The 19,795-nt window shown below is 38.0% G+C and overlaps 1 protein-coding gene across 2 annotated transcripts; it reads right to left on the bottom strand.

The window, feature by feature from the left end:
- Positions 1 to 131: 131 nt before the first annotated feature.
- Positions 132 to 18,716, bottom strand: LOC115421490 (nuclear receptor coactivator 5). 2 transcript variants are annotated; one of them, XM_030137395.1, is made up of 9 exons: positions 18,503 to 18,716; positions 18,193 to 18,279; positions 15,354 to 15,427; positions 14,017 to 14,155; positions 13,407 to 13,444; positions 3,295 to 3,573; positions 1,761 to 1,928; positions 498 to 713; positions 132 to 334 (listed from the first exon to the last, which is right to left on the bottom strand). In XM_030137395.1, exons 1-9 carry the CDS (start codon positions 18,562 to 18,564, stop codon positions 297 to 299), a joined length of 1,101 nt encoding a protein of 366 aa, XP_029993255.1. In that variant the 5' UTR covers positions 18,565 to 18,716; the 3' UTR covers positions 132 to 296. The 2 variants fall into 2 exon arrangements, with proteins under 2 accessions (XP_029993255.1, XP_029993254.1); XM_030137394.1 differs by lacking the exon at positions 13,407 to 13,444 and adding an exon at positions 6,558 to 6,757 and having other exon boundaries at positions 18,503 to 18,715.
- Positions 18,717 to 19,795: the final 1,079 nt, after the last annotated feature.

Raw genomic sequence — 19,795 nt, 5'->3', positions numbered from 1 at the left:
GATATCCAGCAAAGGAATCGGATTAAAAAAAAAGAATGGTCACAGCAACATTTTATTTCCGTTGTTGCTTTTATAATAATAAACCCTATAAAATAACTACCATAGCGGTCATATTGAGAAAAACAAAGAAACTGGCTCCCTACTTTTATTTAAAAAGGCAAAGTTGCTGGAATATTAATACAGTATCGTAGAGAGGCCGGTGTGTTTTGCTCTAGAATGGATTGAAATGTTCAAAACGCCTCGGGCCTCGTCTGCCTGTCTGTTTTACAGCATGTGTGTGGATCATCGGTCATTTCTTAGTGTCGAGAGCCGCTCAGTCGTGGTAGTGGGCCGCCTGAGCAGAAGAAAAGGAGTGGAGACAGAAACAACACCATGTGACAAAAGGTCTGTACATGTTTACACACCATTATGTTAAAGTGCAGTGTCAAAAAAAAAAAAAAAACCAACAAATTTAAGACATAATCCCTCTAAGGTGATAGAAGTCCTCAGACGCCTACCTGGGAGAGATAAAAGTGGAGGTCGCAGGCTTTTCAGTGAGGGAGGAGTGGTTCCTCTTGGTCCGTGTGAGGCCCTAGAGCCCGGATGGAATGGAGGAGGGTGGAGTAAGGGCACACGAGAAGAAGATGAGCCCCGGAGAATGGGAGAGAGGAGAGACGGACTGGGAGGGTGATGCATGGACAGCAGTGGAGGGGGTTTGGTTTTCAGATGAGAGCCTAAAAAAAAAAAAAAAAACCTACTGAAAACATCCGAATAAAGCGTTGTATTAAGAGTTTCTACAGGTCTAGAACACGGTGAGTTTTATGACAGGTAAAATTCAGCGATGATAACAGAGGTCTGAGGTCACAGTCTCAGATGAAGAACAGTTTTTGTTCAAATGTGGATTTACAGACAGGACACAGAAAAATCCCAATGTAGGATTTTACTTCAGTCCTGGTTTCATCTACAACCTGGCCGTCCGTGGGAGTGGATCTCTCCTTTACTGTTTTCTTTATTTTCACATCCAGTCATGAAGTAACACAGAACATACACTGCCTGGCCAAAAAACATACAGTTGTGTTCAGGTATTGTACAGAAGAGCTTTAGAGTTTTTGACTTGTATCATTGAGGTTGACAGAAAACAAACAGAACCTTTAACTCAGTGGTTTACAACCTTTTTTGTCTCCTGACCCCATTTTAACTTCACAAATTTCTGGGGACCCCAGACATTCAAAACGGAGACTTTTTTGCTAAAATTAATTTGTTTTTGGTCCTGTAATAGTTTTCTATCCTCCATTTCAAATAAACTTTAATTTTAGATGACATTCAGTCTATATAATGTATATCATTGTGGACAGAGGCAGTAAATCCAGATGTAGATTACTGCACAAAGGGAGAATTGGATTTTCCTTGGTCAGGATCTGTCCAGTCAGTCCAGCTGTAATTTACAAGGAGGACAATTAATACTGAACAAACAAGAACTGAAACTATGAATTATGAAAGAGCTGCAGCATCTGAAACTGACCACAATGAACATTTGACACATAAACAGAACCACAGTGCTTCAGTTTCAGACTCACAGTTTGTCTGCTATGGATTGGGATTGGCTCTGTCAACTCACCATATATTTTTTCGAAGGAAGTTTTTTTATTTTATCTTTATCAATTACTGGAAATTTCAGGTGACCCCATTTGAATTCCAGGCGACTCCATGTGGGGTCCCGACCCCAAGGTTGAAAAACGCTGCTTTAAAGAGTTGCTCAGAAGTCAAGTTTGCAAACTCACCTGGTAAGGACAGAAAAGGAGGTGGAGGTGGTGAGAGGTCTCCCATGGATCCTCCTGGTCCAGATAAAGCCTGGAGCTGAGGTGGCCCGGGTGGAGTAGGAAGCAAAGGAGGTGGTTTCCCCAGTCCAGGGGGTAACATATTCCCCCTGTCGCCTTCAGTGTTGGAGGCTGAAGAGGACGAAACACACGAGAAGAAAAGAAAGGACAGATTAAGATTAGAATTTGGAATAGGGTCAAAACACAGTAACGTCCTGTCAGGGAGCGAACTTTAATTGACTGTCATTCCAACATTTATTTCAGTATATAAAGTAGCTCCTTGTATTGGGTAATCCCTTATGGTCCAACTAAAGCAAAAATTAATTTAAAAGTAAAAATGTGGGTCATTTAGCAACGCTAATCTGTCAAATTGTTTCCAAAATGTCCTGTCAGAGATTTTGAATACCGTGTTTTGACCCAATAAATAGTCCTTTTTTTTTTTAGCTCAGTGGCTGATAGGACGTGAGCTATTGAGAATGCCTTGTTTTTGTCTTCGTTAGCAATTTCTTCAAACATCTTCTCTGACAAAACTGGTCAGATTCATTTCAAATTTTATAGATAGAATTTATTAGATTAGATTAGATAGAACTTTGTTGAGTCCTTGGGCAGTGCCCTCAGGAAATTGTATGTTATATGTAGCTTCCTGGGACAATTTATAATGGTCCACATTTTGATGGCTTATGAAATGGTTACAGATATCAATATAGTTCCTACTGATCACTGATAGAAGTCATATGTGGACTTTGAATGAATTAGTTGAGTTCTCCTCCAGTGAAAGTACCACCCACTTCTATTGGGAGATTGATCTGCATCCAGACCACAGGACTCTGACATATGCCGCGTTTCCACTACGTCGAACCGACTCCACTCGACTCGGTATTCCTGCTGACCGTTTCCATTACAGGATACTACTGACTGGACGTCGACGACGTACCTGGACGTCATAGCAATGCGGCGTGTTATTTCCATGTCGTCTGTTCAGAGAGTTGCTGATAAACTCACTCGTTGCGTGTTGTCTCGTCTGAATTTTTATGTCGGCCCCCAAAGACTGATTCTCCTGGACCGACCATGGTGTAGTTTTGGGCTGTTATCATGTGGATTAATGTAGCGCTATATTTACTGTCAACTTCTGCATCTGTTTTTTGTAAAACGGCGGGTCAGAGAGAAAACTGTCTGACCAATCAGCGGTCTGCAGTGTTATACATCACGGTTTAGTATCGCTTGGAACCTCGGTGGAGGTGATACCAAAAAACTAGTACCGGGTACCAGACTCCAGGTCCTTTTTCGTAATGGAAATGCAAAAAGGTTGAGCCGAGTCGACGCAGTGGAAACATGGCAATAGCGGCAGAACCTGACAATCTTGCAAATTCAAGTCGTAATTGATTCCTGGTAGAACATACCAGTGAGATACAGGGACACTGGTCTTATTTTTTGGACTGGGCTTTGGCAGGTAGGTGTTTGATGCAGACACTGTCCTCCTCATAAATCAGACTCTCACCTCTTATGTAATCCTGCCTGGAACGAACGTAGTCTGTGATGGTCTCCAGCTCCTCGGGGTAGAGGTGCACCCCCTCGGCCAACAGCATGAGGAGGTGACGGGTGTCAGACGGAACAGCGTGGCGTCCGACCTTTTCTCGGTCCAGAAAGTCATCCAGGAGCTGCGACGCTTGTGCTGCGATGTCTGCAGGGTCCCTGGGCTGCCGCTCATTGACAAAACCACGATTGTATTCTGCTACGACCAAGTCCATGGCCTGGTCTTTGGGCATGTTACGATGGACTGAAGGGAAATGAGAGGGTTAATAGTGGGAGTCAGGGGGCCGACAACAACAAAAAAAAAAAACAAGAGTGAAATAACCTTCAGAAAGTTTTGGTTGATACAAGTCAATAACATATTTTTATATATAAATTTAAAATTGGGTTCAGCAAATTAAGCCCAAGTAATATCGATGGACGTTCAGATGAAAGTTTTGTTTTTTAGTGGTAGGTAGTGTGGGGTAAGTTATTTGTGAAGATATGCACGTTTTTATGCAACTTTAAAATTTAGCTGCATTATGATCCTGGACAAAAATGGAGAATTTTAGTATATATTTGATTTACTGAATGTGCATTTGTGCTTTAGCAACATTTGTATTGGATTATGTGATTATTAACCTTTTTTGTGCAGGCAGAAATGATATTTTGCTTACCTTTACCACATGCATCGCATAATTTTTATATGAGGTCACATTTTGGACCAAACAGGGCAGTTGGTTTATGGCGTCAGTTGTTTCCACAGTGTAATATTATGCACGGATGGTATATTTTGTTACACAGATCTGATTTTAAATGATACATATGATGGTGTATGTATTGAATAAACGTCGCAAAACCATCTACTGTTGTATTAAATCAGTTTTAAATGGAGGTTTTTAAAGGTGGAGTAAGCAATTCTAACTCACTGGATGTACAGGGTTATTCAAAAAGAATGAACCAATTTTGATGAGTCAGTGACCATTTGAAAGAGGAGTTTTCTAAGTTTTGAATGGCTGCCTCGATGACCTTAAACATCGAATAACAACAGCGATCAACTCAGTGGATGGTGATATGCTGATAAAGGTCTGGGAGGAATTCTCTTATCACACTGATGTTGCCTGTGCTGCAGGTGGTAAACCCACTGAACACTTGTAAGACAGGAAATAAAAGTTGATTGTGAGTAGAATACTTGTGACTTGGCTGGAGTTGTCTATTGCTTTTCCTTTCTAAAATATCGCGTAATGAAATTGGTTCATTCTTTTTGAATAACCCTGTATATAAAGATGTTTTGGTGCCAAAACATCTCAATCTCCCCCCATTGGTTGACTGTAGTACAGGTCACACTTACCTTGACATCCAAATCAGACCCTTTCAAGTAGACTTTGATTGAAATAATTTATCTAACACATTGGAGGACCTGAATCAGATTGTGGCTTCAAACTGAACCACTAATGCAATCTGCCATTTTCTGAAACCACAAAATACTTTTGTCATCCATCTTCACATTTCATATCTAATCAGATACACTTTTCTGCCAAATTTAGCCAATATCTCTTTATAGTATAGTAACTGACTTCGACTAATCCATATAATCAATATATTGGGAAGTGTGGTAGTATAGTGGTTAGCACTTCCACTTCACAGCAAGAAGGTTCTGGGTTCAACTCCTAACTCTCTGGAGACTCCAAGTCAAGGTTATTATTGTTAATGAAAACTAACGAAGTGACGAAAACTAGAATTGTAAAAACATTTTTGTTAACTGAAATAATAAAAACTATAATTAAAAGAAAAAAAACAGCAACTAACTGAAACTGTATTGTGTGTTTACAAAACTAACTAAAACGTATAAAAATTATGGACAAAATTCCCTACGTTTTCGTCTTTGTCAATGTCGGATTGATATAAAATCAATTTATTTCCCTCAAGCAATTTTAGCTGCTGGCACCATATGATATTTAACGGTCTGTCATTTGTGTTCATTTGTAGTTTCCAGTCGTCTTCTGGTCCCCACTCTACCTGGAAACATGGAGACTAAAGTTGGGAGAAAGCAGCAGAGTCCTGTCTGGGATTTATTTGAATACGACCACAGAGGAGAAGAGAGAAGATATAAAGAAACTAAAACTAAACTAAAACTAAGCATTTAGAAAATAATGAAAACTAATAAAAACTAGCAAACCTGCTCTAAAAACTAATTAAAACTAACTGAATTACAGAAAAAAAGGTCAAAACTAAATAAAACTAAACTATAACGAAAAATCCAGAACTATTAGAACCTTGGCTCCAGTTCCCCAGTCATTAAACTCAGGAATGTAAGGGTTAATTCTCCTGTCAGTGACCCTGACCACAGTGTTGATACAGAGTTTAGAGTTGGTCCCTGAACTCCTTCAATGGCAGCTCACTGCTCCTAATGTGTGCTAGGTACTAATGCTAATGGCTAATGCTAGGCACTGTGTATGAATAAGGATGGGTCAAATGCAGAGACTGAATTTCCCTACGGGAATAAAAAAGTAAGTTAACCTTTATATAACGCTACTGAAGACACTCAAATACAGGGGAGTCTTTCAAGAATGGCTTACTCTACCTTTAAAATCCACTTGTACATCAGTCATACACATTTGTCCAGGGTTAAATTATTGTTGTTCATATCATGAGGAAACGGCTCCATGTGTTATTTGTTTTTAAGTGGGTTTTATGTTGATCTGAAGTGCAGATATTATGTCTGGTGTGAACTGCACACGTCACTTGTTGACTTATATGAACAGATTAACATTTTGGGAATTGCCCGAGGAACTGCCACAAAGCAATTCGAGAGGAAAATGACAGTTTATTGTTTTGAGCAAATTTGCTGTTAGCAAGTTTGCCATGAGAGCATAATCGATGTAAACAGTAAATTGATGTTATGTAGGTTTAATTGATTTCATTTTGTTGAGGAAACATGTATACATGCAGTTTTATGTAAAGTAGGACGACACCAGTGGAAGATCTACCAAGATTTGGTTAAAAGTTGAAGGAATGTTTGATAGTTTTTGTCGTGAAGACCATATTAATGTTGAGCGTTGGATTACAGTTTTACATGTGAGTGGTTTAAGAGGTCTATTTGTTGTTTTTATGAGGTTTTTCCACAGGATCTGCTTCATATTTTGGGGTTAAAATTGTCTGCGTAAAACATACACTCCTTTGGACTTTAAAGGGAGGGGTGGCATTTTAACTGAGGTGGTGTGGCTGCTTTGAAAGAATGAGGGGACTTACTTTTGAGGGATTCTGAGAATATGATAACAGTGCAGGAGGACAGAGCTATGTTTGTCTGCTCCACCAGAATACATAAGGGGGAGCCGTCGGATCGGACATCCTGTAGGGCACGGGTCAGGCCCGACTCCGCCTGAAGGTAGAGCATTTCCACTGACAGGCCACGCTCCTGCAAGCACTGGCCTAGCGATTTGGGGTAATCCCTTTGAGAGGAAGAGAAACACTTTGTTAACTTGACATTCCTATATTAAGCGACCCAACATCTCTGAGAAGAACAGAGGGAGATTTCTGGATTTATATGGTGTGCTTTACCAACAAAAACACAACTTTTCGTTTGTGTGGTGGATGCTGTATGTGCAGTCCTTAAAGACAGGACCAAGTATTGAATTATATCATGCTTTGGGTGGAACAGTTTTTGATCTCCAAGGTGTTTATAATGTGCAATGATGTGTTAATATTTAGGTGCGTTTCATATTTAGGGTTATTTGGAATATGTAAGGACATTTTAGTCCAAGATAAAACCAAAACCACCAAAAAAGATTATGTAGAGCTACTGCAACATCAGTTCTTGAAATGATGATGCACTGTAAAGTCACAAGTCAGTTATAAAATAGTGTTTGGGTTTCACACTTTAAAAATCTTGCAGTCAATGGCATATTTTCAGCCATCTCTGCCTGGTTTGAATGGAAGTCAAATGATAATAGAAGTGTAGTTAAGGGTAGGATCTAATAGAGTGATCTGAGGTGTGTTTAAGACAGTGTGATGTGACTTTATGTCCACAGTGAAACAGACTGACCATAAAAAAAAAAAAATTACATCCAAACTTACATACAGTTGTGTTTCTGAAACCAGAGTGAGGCTAGCTGCAAGAATGAGTCCTATTTATGTGATAATGCAATACACAGATAGTGTGAATGTTGGCTTTAATTGTTGCAATTTCAATTAACAGGCAAGACAAAAAAAAAAAAGTAAGGTATAAGATGAGTCCCTACATGATTAGTACGTTCATATACACGCTGATATTCTACGATTATCTGGAATATGGCAGCATATTCCATTTGAATATTCTGAATTTGGCCTTTTCCCCAAAAAGAGTATTGTCCAGGTAAGACAAAGAAAATGCTGATATTGGGGATTTATGAGGATACTTCAGAATATGTGTCATTTGTGGGTTTTACAACAGGAAGTTGTAACCCATGAACCCTGTTTCCAGTCAGTGGGAGTAGAGCAAAAGATCCTCTGTGGTAGAAGGAGAAACACACCTACTGTTAAACATTATGACAAAAAAACCCAACAGGTTTTAGGATCTGAGGAGGTGTTAAGTTAACCTTTCTCAGAGTGTGTCTGAAGGGATAAAAGAGGATGGTGAAGTACAAAAAGCACAACATCTGTTACCAGTAGTTTGACTTTTGACTGGGGTATGGACAAGAATGATGTAAGTGGAATACTTATTTTCATTAATCATGTGATCAACTCATTTGGAAATGTATCAGTTTCAGAATAGTCGTAATGTGCATGAAAACAGTCAATGTTACGTTTACAGGTGTAAAGAATGGAAATATGATGTAAAAGTTCATTAAAAGGCAGTTGGTGAATTTGACGCAAAAACTGTCATGCTTTGCAATAAAAATGAAAAATTTCATGTGTTTTTTTTACTGTAAATTATGTTACTTAATGTAAAGGCACGCAAATTGCAGTGTCTGCTTTTGTAAGAGTGACACTAACTCGTTTTTGATGTTGCATCATATAGTGAGTGGAAATGTTTTTCCACTGTTAAAGAACAGGTAGGGTGTCATATGTATCAGTATTGTAGTCTGTTCTGGTCATTTTACCGGTGTCTCATTTACAAGCTCAGAGCAGCGTTCACTGCCCAGTTTTAATGCACAAGGTGGAAAACTGGCAAGAGTCCACATTTTTGTTTTAAATGAAGTAGAAATGTCTAAATGTGTTTAACATATCACTAACAATAGCAGCCAATTTAATATAGTGCATTGTCCATATCAGTGAGAATGAGTGATGTAGAATAGAAATGAAAATAAAAGTGTATTTATTGACCAGGGACCAATAAAAAAAAGTTTGTCAAAAGGTGTGTGTGTGTGTTTGATGTCATTAGTGACAAAAAAAAGCATTAAATGAGTTCATTGCCCTTATGCAGAAATATACATGCTAATAAAGTGCATTTATTTAGTAGTTTGGCTCAATGTGTGATTGCTGTTGGTCTATTTTAATTTATAGAAGACACTGCAAAGACAAGCTGACAGAAGAGAAGAAGTAAATGTGAAAACATATCAACAAGTCAGGGAACGCTACCAAGATCCATTAGTGACCACAAATCCATCACAATATGACAGACACACACATTCAACTCAATACAATCTATTCATCTAAAGTTAACCCAAGCCTTGCTGCTGTTAGTTTGTCTTCATGATGGACAAAGCTTTAAGGACTACAGAACAGGACTGGGTGATTTGGCCAAAAGATATGATGATCTTTTAAAGTAAAATCATGATCCATGATCGGAATCACAATTTTTTTTCTCATGTTGTTCAGTGTCAGCAAAATGCAAACATACAAGTTTTCTCTGGTTTCTGGAGGTTTTACCAGTAATTTCCCCCAGATCTGGCAGCATTGTCATATTATTTTGTGTGTGTGTGTGATATATATATATATATATATATAAAAAACAAAAAAAGATTGGTTTGTGACTCATTACTGGTCTTAGGTACATCAGGCATAATGGGGACAGCTGCGGTGACTATTTGTATTTGTCATTAAACAAGAACATGTATATGTGACCAAAGATTAGACTAAACCTGAATGAAAGCAAGTCCACTTTTTTCCACCTGTCTGACAAAAAAGAAAAGGAAATCTTTATGAGTGCTACGTCTCTGCTCCGACAGTCAGTCATGGTCAGAGACACGTTGCCTCCTTCACAGCTGTTCCAGCACCAGTGCTGACACAGACTCATTTTGTCCAGTTACCTGGGCTGTGATGGACTGGTCACTGACCCTGCAGCAGATACCAGTCAAAGGCTACGTTCACACAGCAGGTCTTAATGCACAATTTGGATTTTTTGGTGAAATCCGACTTTTTTGTATGCTTGTTCCTATTACACATTAAATGTGACTTCTATCAGTTTTGAATGTGAACTGAATGCGACCCTGAAGTGACCCACATGCACAAAAGAGGACCTGACGGAATACGTGACCACGCAGACACACACTGTTACTTGTTTATGGAAGTAACACTCCTGTGACATTTGTTGCATTTCAATGCCGTAAAGGTCGGATAAATGCGACCTGGCCGTTCAGACTGAAGTCGCACTGCAAAATATCAGATACGAATCAGATTTAGGACCACATATGAAAGTGGTCTGGATCGGATTAGTGCTCTTCAAACTATCTTTAACAGATCAGATACAGGTCACAAATGGGCAAAAAAATCTGATTTGGGCCACATCTGCTTGCAGTCTGAATGTAGCCTAAGATGACACATAATCGGCCAGTGCTGCGTCGCATTTCTAGGACAATGGCGGAGTTCAAAGCTTACGGCTGCACAAACAACAAGCTCAAACACGTGCTTTCCACTCAATCTTGCTTACTGACTGCAGCTTGTTTACTCGCACTCAATCACCCAGAATAAATGCGAGTATGTCACTTCCGGGCCCATAGGTTCTGCCTACGCCTGTAATTCACTTAACAAAAAGGTCCAGTGTGGAGCATTTATGGTGATTTTTTACTGAATTTGCACCTCTCTTGCTTTTAAGTAATACACAAAGCACAATTAACATCATAAGCATGACCAGTACAGGTACACTTTAATGACATGTTCAAGGCCAGAGTTGATGTGAAGCAGTGAAAGTCAAGGGTAACAAAGTTTAGTCTTGTTGAACTGTCCAGTGTTTGAATCTGTTGCGCCTCTGTTCAGTTCACTACACACCACTGACTTCATTTCTGTGTTATTAGAGGGCTAATTGGTTATCAAACAGTGATTTGCATAATTGTGTCTGTAAAAGTTTTCAATCTTCAAACACCCCCTATCGACTCCTGATTGCATAAAATCATACATCATCAATGTGATTAACAAACATCATCAAAATATTCATATTAAAGAATAAGAGGATGAATATACAGTGGTTTTACAACTAAAATGCAGTCACACATAAGTCTATGGACTTTGTTTTGATTTTTTTTTTTACTGTCCTGCTGTCTTTTACAAACAAAAAGAAATGATTAAGCTATGTGGTCCATTTTATCTACAGATGAAGTACTGAAAAAAAACAAAAACAAACCAAAAAAAAAAACAAACAAGAATGACCAAATCTGTGGTCGGAGCAAAACCATGATGGAGTCATGACATGATACAACAGTTGCTGCCAGTGAAAATCGAAGGTTAGGCTGTGTGTGATGGCTCTTTGCTGATATTACTGAAACATAGCACTATTATGGACTATTTTGGCACTATTATAGATCTGTAATCTTTTAACATCCAGTACAAACCTGAAACAAATCCTTTCATTGATGAAGTAAGTACTTTGGGAAATGTGGGCTGAGTGTGACAGTTTTTTTTACTTGAAATACTCCCTAAAAAACACACTAGCAAGGTTCTTGCTAGCATCATTGAACATCAGGGCCCCCGACGCTGAGATTTGACCCGCGACGCTGTCTTTCAACCAGTGTAGTGGTGCTTTTGTGTGTGTGTGTGAGAGATCGTCCAGCGTAATGATAACGAGATCTGAATTTGAAAAAATATATTCCTTTGCCTTGGCGCAAAGTGCTGCAGACAGGAAATGAGAACAATATAATCAACACCCTTTTGTGTGCCTTGGTATTGTCTGACGCCCGCCCAGCAAAATCACTTGCCTTACGCTCACTGGCTGACAATGAGACTTCAATTAATTTATCTTATTTAAACGGACCGATCACCCGTGGAAAATTATATCTAAATTTAGCCTGTGCGTGCGTGTAGTGTGAGTGCCGCTCTGATTATCCCTAATTTTCCAGGGGAGGATGCCCCTGGAACCCCCTACAAAACTCGTGCCATGTGCGTGGTGCGCGCTGCGTACATGGTGTCCCTACGCTGTGAAAAAACCCTAGTGAGAACCCTGCACTGGAATTGTTTTCCACCTTGCTTTATTACCTCATCTGTGAAAACCAGACTTACTACATGAACAGGAGCCAAACCGGCAGCTCAGAATCACTGTAATTCACTGTCCGAAGTCGTCGTTATGACAGTAATTATTTCTACAACAGCAGCAAAACACTGACACATGCCAAAGACCAACTGTAGATGGATTTAGACAAACTTTCTCAATGATCAATTATCTCAGTGACCTCTCACAGAGGTACGTGAGCTTGTTCAGCCCTGCTAAAGTGGACGGTGCAGCTGTTGGACACCCACATCTTTGGTTGTGACATGAAAATGAATCAAAGAGAAATAAATCAACTCAGTCCCACCTTAGTCTGGGACATAAAACAAACCTTATTGTTAGTGTAATTAGGGATGTAACAATTGTCGATACAATGATATACGGCGGTCAAATTCCCAACGAGTAGTACGACCATTTCAAATTGTAATTATCATTAAAACCGTGTTTAATCAGAGCACTTTGAAAAACTCACGGTGATACTGCTCATTTCCTGGAGAAGCAGCAGCACTACAGGCATACATGGACAGTTTACAATGTTTGGCCTGTGAAAATATGGTGGAAGACACCCGCATGGACAGTGCTCCGGAGACACCCCCCCCTTCACACACACACACACACACACACACAAAAAGGACAAACTCGGAAGTCTGGACGTATTTTGGATTTTTAAAAGGATGCTGAGGGGACACTAATTGAAGATGGTCAACCTTTCTGCACAAAATGCAGGAAAAAAAGTCTCTGGGAAGGGGGGGGGGGGGGCAACACTTCAAATTTGATGAGTCACCTCTGTGACCACCACCCACAACTATACAGCGAGTGTATTTGTATGTTTGATGTTTACATGTTAATGTTTTAATGCTTCTGCCAACAGAAAGTACATTGTGCATATTAGTTTATCTTATTCTTTCAAAATAAAACTTGGTTAAATTATTTCAGTGTATAAAAGTACTTTTTGAACATTTTGAGCACATTTCAACAATACCACGATAATGATAACAGTGATATGAAATTTTCATATCCACAATATAATTCTATATTATGACGATTACCATAATTAATAGTCTTGTGGGTTTATTTGGTTCACATTCTCAGCTAAGGCTTTAACAAATGTTTGTTGTTTTACTTAATTTTACTCATGCACGCTTACATATTGAACATTTTATCAGTATAATGATTTTGAATGTTCTATTAATGTATTTGTAAAATGTTGTGACCCTAAGCATGAGTGTAAAAGGGCATAATTTTGATTATGTTGAAAGAGACTGTATTGTTTGACATTGCAATTCTACTCTAATGTAAATATCTATAAATCCTACAGCGTTTTATTACTACTATTTTGCAGTATCTTCATGCATGCACATTTTTTCTTGCACTTTATTCTGTTGCTGCCTTGACCAGTCAATTTCTCTGTTGAGGGATCAATAAAGTCCTATATAATCTAATCTAAGACCTTAAAAATAAGCACTAAATTACAAAATCAGGGATTACAGGTGTGGTTTTGCCTCAATACGTGTTGTTAGATCTTTTATGTCATTCCATTTTCGCCTTGTTATGTATTTTATGAACAATTAAACTACAAATAACCATCAAACTGACTTCTTCACCCTGATCAGCCTTTAAACTGAAAAGAAATAATGACTTGACATTTATTATAATTATGGTTTATTGATACTGATTGATACGAATATTTTTATTGTACTCACATTTTTGGCCATATCGCCCAGCCCTAGTCCCAGCAGCACTACAATCAGAGAGTTTACGTCAAATAAAACAATGGACTTGACGGTTCATTTATATCCATCTGTGACTCTCATTAAGTACGTCCAAGTCTTGCCTTTTTATGGATAAACGCATGCAAAATTAATAATGCAATGACCTAACCCCACTTATGACTGATTTTAAAGAGAGCATTAAAATTCTGGATTTAAGGCTGTTGATTTAGAATCGTTTTGACTTATTGTATATGCTTTTTCTGTTTGCAAATGCTCTTCTTATTGGAAAACTGGAATTATGCGACTGCTGCTGCCGTCTTGACCAGCTCTCCCTTGAAAAAGAGATCCCTTATCTCAATGGGACCAATCTGGTAAAACAAAAATTAAACAATAATTTAAAAAAAGACCACAGTATCTGGGACTTAGAAGCACTTGCAGTCTCAAGTCTTGGCCATAAACACGAGGACCAAATGCTCCATGAACAGGCTTGAACTGTTTATTCCGTATGTCCACCCTCAGTGTCCTGAAGCTAAACAGAAGCACTCAGTCACTCCCAGAATCTGTATCCTCATCCATCTCCCGCTTCTCTTGTAATACTCACAGGATTTTGTTGGTGACAGACAGGACCACACAATCTGCCGGCTTCCTCTCCTCCTGCACCTGTTTGTAGAACTTCTGATACAGGGTTTTGCGTCTGTCTGCTGGAGTGCCCTCTGATTTGGTTGGAGGTTTAACCACAGCTACAGAGTGAAGACAGAAATGGAAGGAGGATGACAAAAGAGAAGAAAAGGAGAAAGGAGGTAGTTTGGTTGAATTAAAAACTGCATTTATGAGAGCTAGACCACTATGTTCAAAAGAAATGGCATTAAAACATCTGCATTTTAGAAGAAGAGGATATTGATTGAGGTAAAATTGCTAAATATAAGGAGGACAGGGGGAGTGAGAAAACGCCTATGTAAAGATATGCTTTTATGTCAAATATTTGAGTGTAGTTTTAATTTATTCCAATTTTAATTTTAAATACCTAATATTTGGGACCAATATTCACTTTTAAAGTCGTTGAAAAGGGTTGATAAGCATCTTTGTGTTATTTATGCAATAAATTATATACATTTTTCAAATTGGATTTTATATTTTTTGTGTGTTTTTTGGCATTTTGTTTTGATATAGTAGGTTAAAGTGCAAAAATAATAGGCAGGCGATATAGATGAAGTTGTCCTGGGAAAAAAAACAAAAACAAAAACACAGGTATAGTACACAATTGTTTATATAGTATATAAGGGCAAAATCAAAAGTACTGAAAAACAGCCAAAATAGGCTCAGGCCCCTAAGGGTTAGGGGTCAGCGATTACTGTAATATTGTATTGTATGATTAAACAGTGGGGTTTTGCATTCTGTAACTGCAGTATCTGAAGTGAATATAAAGAATATCTGACAAACAGTCACTGGCATTACCTATTTAATATTCACTGTGCAGTTTCAAATAGTGCTTACTGCATACATGTAGGATTTGTTTTGCAGATTTGTTACAGTGTGATCAGACTTGATAGTTTTTATGGAACGGCAGAATCCCTCTACCATAGTCTAGCACTGACATCTGTGCACATGTCTTTGTGTTGGCGTGGACAGGGCAGAAGTTAAATCATGTTCTTTCAAGTGTAAATGGTTTTATTTAATTTCATGACATGTTCAGTTCCTGGAAAATATGATTTCACAGGTCATGGAGTTAAATAAAGAATACATTCATTTATTGGGCTGAATTTATTCAGCTTGTACATTTTGTCTGCGACTTTTGAAAGAATTAAGACAATTTATCGAGTGCTTTCCTAGTTGCCTGTGTATATCAGTGGCTGCTTAGGATCAGCTAGGTTGGAGGATAGTTCAGTGGTTAAATCAAGATTCTAACGTTAAATTGGTTTTGACGAGCACAAAACTTACCATTTGGCTGATGCGTGTAACCCTCGAAGGTCACACCTCCACTGTAGTTTTGCATTTGCTCTAGTTCTTCATAACTGAACAACAACAAAAAAACAGAGACACATACCATCATTTTATGGGACATTGTATTTAAGGACGCATATTGTTCATGAGATCATAGTTTATGATGACCTGTTAAACTGAAGTTGATAGAAATGATGAATAACAGTAGAACCAAAGTAACAGCTTCCTTCTACATCTCACAGCAAAGCAGTTGTTTTTTTAATTAAATATCATCTGAATGACGTAGGCAGATTCTTCTAAATCATTGTTCTGTAAATCGCTCAAATTCCTATTCTAATTGAGATGTCTTCCTTCCTCTCCAAACTGGAAGAGCAAGATATTACCATCAATTACAAAAGGCTGTTGACAGACCGGTAATAATAAAAAAAACACTGTTGATTAAATGCAATTACTACATAGACGGAGCCAGTATGCTGATGCAACAGGAAGACAGCTCCAATAAACAAGCAGTGCTCTGCAATTTGCCACCGTTTTACAGTGGGATGTAGACTGTCTGCCATTCAGGACAATGGGTAGACGCAAGATTACGTTTCACTAACAAAAAAGAAATGTATGCTAGAAGACTTTGTAGCATGTCATTATTAACTGAAAAACATATAATTTTGATAAATACAAGAGGTTATAAAAACAAGTACGTTTATATTAAAATCTCCGGAAACTTAAATGCACCAATGAGAAAGAATATTCTAACCTTTGACAGGTGAAGTGGTGACAATGCTGATTATTTTACTATAATGGCATCTTTCAGTAGGTGGGATACAACAGGCAGCAAAAAAATTGTTTGTCTTCTTGAAATTGATGTGTTGGAAGCAGCAAAATGGGAATCATTAAGATGTGATCAACTTTGACGAGGGTCAAATTATGAGGGTAAAATTGAGTCACTCTACAAGAATCAAACCACTAAACCAAACTTTAATCCAGTCAAGCATCTGTGGGACATGTTGGACAAATTAGCCTGATCTATGTGGGACTTGCAAGGGTCTGTTCCTTTTGTCCTGGTGTCAGATACCACAACATACACTGAGAAATCTTCCAGGCCTTGGGTCAGAGCTATTTTGGCAGCAAATAGAGGGATACAGTATTGAGCTGGTGGTAATAATGTCATGATTCCACAGATGCATTTAGAAATAGTTGTCCTTTAGTCCATTTTTGGTCAGTACTAACCACTGCAGAATGGGAATGTCTGACAAGACCTGCAGTTGTGGAGATGCTCTGATGCAGTCTTTTAATCCTTATAATATGGCCCTTGTCAAAATCACTCAGGAACTAATGTTGCACATTTTGCTGCTTCCATCACATAAGATCAAATATTCAATTGCTGCCAAAAATGTCCCACCCACTCAGAGATACCATTGTCATGAAATAACCAACAAAACTACCACCTCACCTGTCACTGGTGATAATGTTAATCAATGCACACAACAGCTTTTCCAATAGCTGTCCTCTAATTAAAAATAATGCTAGATATACATCATATACGAGTGACTTATTAGTGTTTCACTATTATATTTAAGGTTGCCTCACTAGGTTACACATTTAATCTCAGTGATGGTGTAGCTAATGTTACTAGTTACAACGATGTCAGTCAAAACCAGATCTGCAAGCCCACATATTAGAAATGGAGTCAACCACAGAATAAGCCATTTTTGGACTAGATTCCGTAACAGCTCTGAATGTTAATTTTGTTTCAGACGTTTATGGATACTTAAAGAGACACTCAAATGTATTATCACAGAACTTTTGGCCATTTTGAAAAGCTTTGGAGGGCACACTATGCTGTGGCTTTGTACTTTACAGTCCAGGGCAAAGTTGTTTGATGTACCTTACATGTAACCTTTATTCATTTTTTTCTTTAAAAAAAAATAATTAAAGGGGAAAAGGCCTCTCAAAAGCAAAGCCATCAAATCAAATGTGTAGGGGTGATTAAACATAAAATTAGGTTCCAATTAGGTTCATACTGTGTACTAGAACTTATACAGATATCCTTTTCTTATTTGTCACAGTAGGAAAAAGAGTTAATTCTTTTACCTTAAAGGTAAGGCAGTGGTTCCCAACCTTTTTTGGCTCATGACCCCATTTTAACTTCACAAATTTATGGCGACTCCAGACATTCAAAACTGAGACTTTTTTTTTTTTGTGCTAAAATTAATGTTTTTGATCATGTACTAGCTTGCTAGAGTATGTTATAATTTTAGACAACATTTAGTCTATATAATGTATATTATTATGGATGGAGGCAGTAACGCCAGGTGTAGATTACTGCACATAATGAGAATTTTATTTTCCTTGGTCAGGATATGTACAGTCAGTCCAGCTTTGATTTACAAGACTGACAATTAATACCGAACAAATAATAACTCAAACTATGAATTATGAAAGAGCTGCAACGTCTGAAACCAACCACAATGAACATTTGACAGATAAACAGTACCACTGTGCTGCAGTTTCAGCTTCACAGTTTGTCATGTCTTTTATGTACTCACCATATATTTTTTATTAGTAAGTTTTAATTTTTATCAGTTACTAGAAATTTCAGGCGACCCCATTTGAGTTTCAGGTGACCCCACGTGGGGTCCCGACCCCAAGGTTGAAAAACACTAAGGTAAGGCAAAAGAATTAACTCTTTTTCCATCTATCTGACAAATAAGAAAAGGAAATCTGTGAAAACATAAAACTGTCCAATAACTACTGGACTGTACTCTGCCACTACTACAGAAACACTGCACATAAATAATATGCTGTAGTGGACTGAGGTGTGTATTGGAGGGCTGCCTACCTGTCCAGTGCATCCTTGTGGTCGTCGGTCCTCTCCTCTCTGGATGAATACGGTGCTGATCTCCGAAAGGCACGCCGTTGTTTAGAACTGCGAAAAACGGGTTTAACGCACTTCATGAGGCACAGCTCATATATAATGGACAACTGTGGGTGGGTTAACGCCTCGTGAGTTGCCCGGTGATTTATTTTATGATTGCCCTGTTAGCTACTGGTACCATGTTAGCTACTGGTATCATGTTAGCTACTAGTACCATGTTAGCTACGCCTGCTAAACCTGCTACAACAAAACCGAGGCGAAACCAAACACGTACCTTCCATTTGGGTTCGAGTTTGAGCGCCGGCCTCCTGAGGACGACTTCGTCCACGACGACATTTTATCTGCGCTGCAGAGTCACCGGAATAAATATACGTTCGCTCAAACGGTGAAAGAAACCAAAAATCCTGCTGGTTTCCAGCTAATGTCTTACACCATCTAACTCTCAGCAACCTGTGAGGACGAAGTGAAGAAGAAGAGGCGGAGGGCGGGCTTTTCTTCTTCTTCTTCTCCTCCGTCTTCCGCTGTTTCTTCTTCTTCTACTATATATTTGAGGGGCACGTATGCACTAGCGACATCGACTGGATGGGCGGTAAAATGAGCAAGAGCTATGCATAACTTTAAAGAAAAATGTTTTATAGTTCTAAATATTCAGATAGAGTATGTTAGGATAATTGTGGTTAGTTAGAGTATGGACACACGTGTGAAATTGGTTTTCCCTATTTTTGTATATTTATAGTTTGGGTGAACCCATGATTTCTTGTTCTCTGCTTATTCTCTGATTCAGTTCAATTCCAAAAACTTTACTTGACCCCAAGCAAATATGAGCAGCATGATTACACGACACTTTGACACAACCAAAGCAATCCCAGAAAATAGAGTAAAAGGAAAATAATTAAAAATAATATCAAAAATAATATACAATACAAAAAACTATGTAGAACAAATAACTAAATTGGCAAAAAATAAAATAAAATAAAATAAAATAAAAAATATTAATAAATACATATAACTTTCGGTGGAGGATGTAAACATGTGACTGTAATGGTGGTGGCATAATGGTGAAATGATGGTGTTATTCACCCAAACAGGAAAACTCACAGTATGCACATTTATTTATAATACAGCAACCTTTTGTAGTGCTTAAATACATTTTGGGGAACAATCTTTGTCTTCCCAGTGGTATGGCATAAGGTGTTTTTCTACATCTAAATTGAATATTAAATTTTTCAATTAAATTTTTAATTTCAAAAAATGTTATTTGACAGGGACAACACATATAAGCATTGTTACATTAATATATTTATTTCTGGTGGTAGATGTCTTTTAACATAAAAAATATAGTAAAAAAAAATGTGCCAATTTTTGGCCTCAATGTGTTAATGGTTTATCATTATTATTACTATTATGATTATTATTAATAATAATAATAATAATAATAATAATAATAATAATAATAATAATAATGCCGTTCAGACTGTTGTATGAAGCCAACAGTAATTTCACCATGTTAAATTCATCACTACTGTCCCAATTTATTTAGAAAAATGACTGTGGGGTCTTGTAGTTT

The sequence above is a fragment of the Sphaeramia orbicularis genome, chromosome 6 (genome assembly GCF_902148855.1).
Source record: "Sphaeramia orbicularis chromosome 6, fSphaOr1.1, whole genome shotgun sequence".
NCBI classification, from domain to species: Eukaryota; Metazoa; Chordata; class Actinopteri; order Kurtiformes; family Apogonidae; genus Sphaeramia; species Sphaeramia orbicularis.
The sequence above is the reverse complement of the archived record's forward strand: the minus strand, read 5'-3'. Positions and strand labels throughout refer to the sequence as shown.

Coding starts and splice junctions, on each gene's coding strand:
- LOC115421490 (XM_030137394.1), bottom strand. CDS start 18,564: ATGTCGTCGTGGACGAAGTCGTCCTCAGGAGGCCGGCGCTCAAACTCG. Junction 6,758..14,016: donor TCTGTCACCAACAAAATCCT/GTGAGTATTACA, acceptor TTCCTCTCAAAG/GGATTACCCCAAATCGCTAG. Junction 1,929..3,294: donor CAGGCAGGATTACATAAGAG/GTGAGAGTCTGA, acceptor CGTCCTCTTCAG/CCTCCAACACTGAAGGCGAC.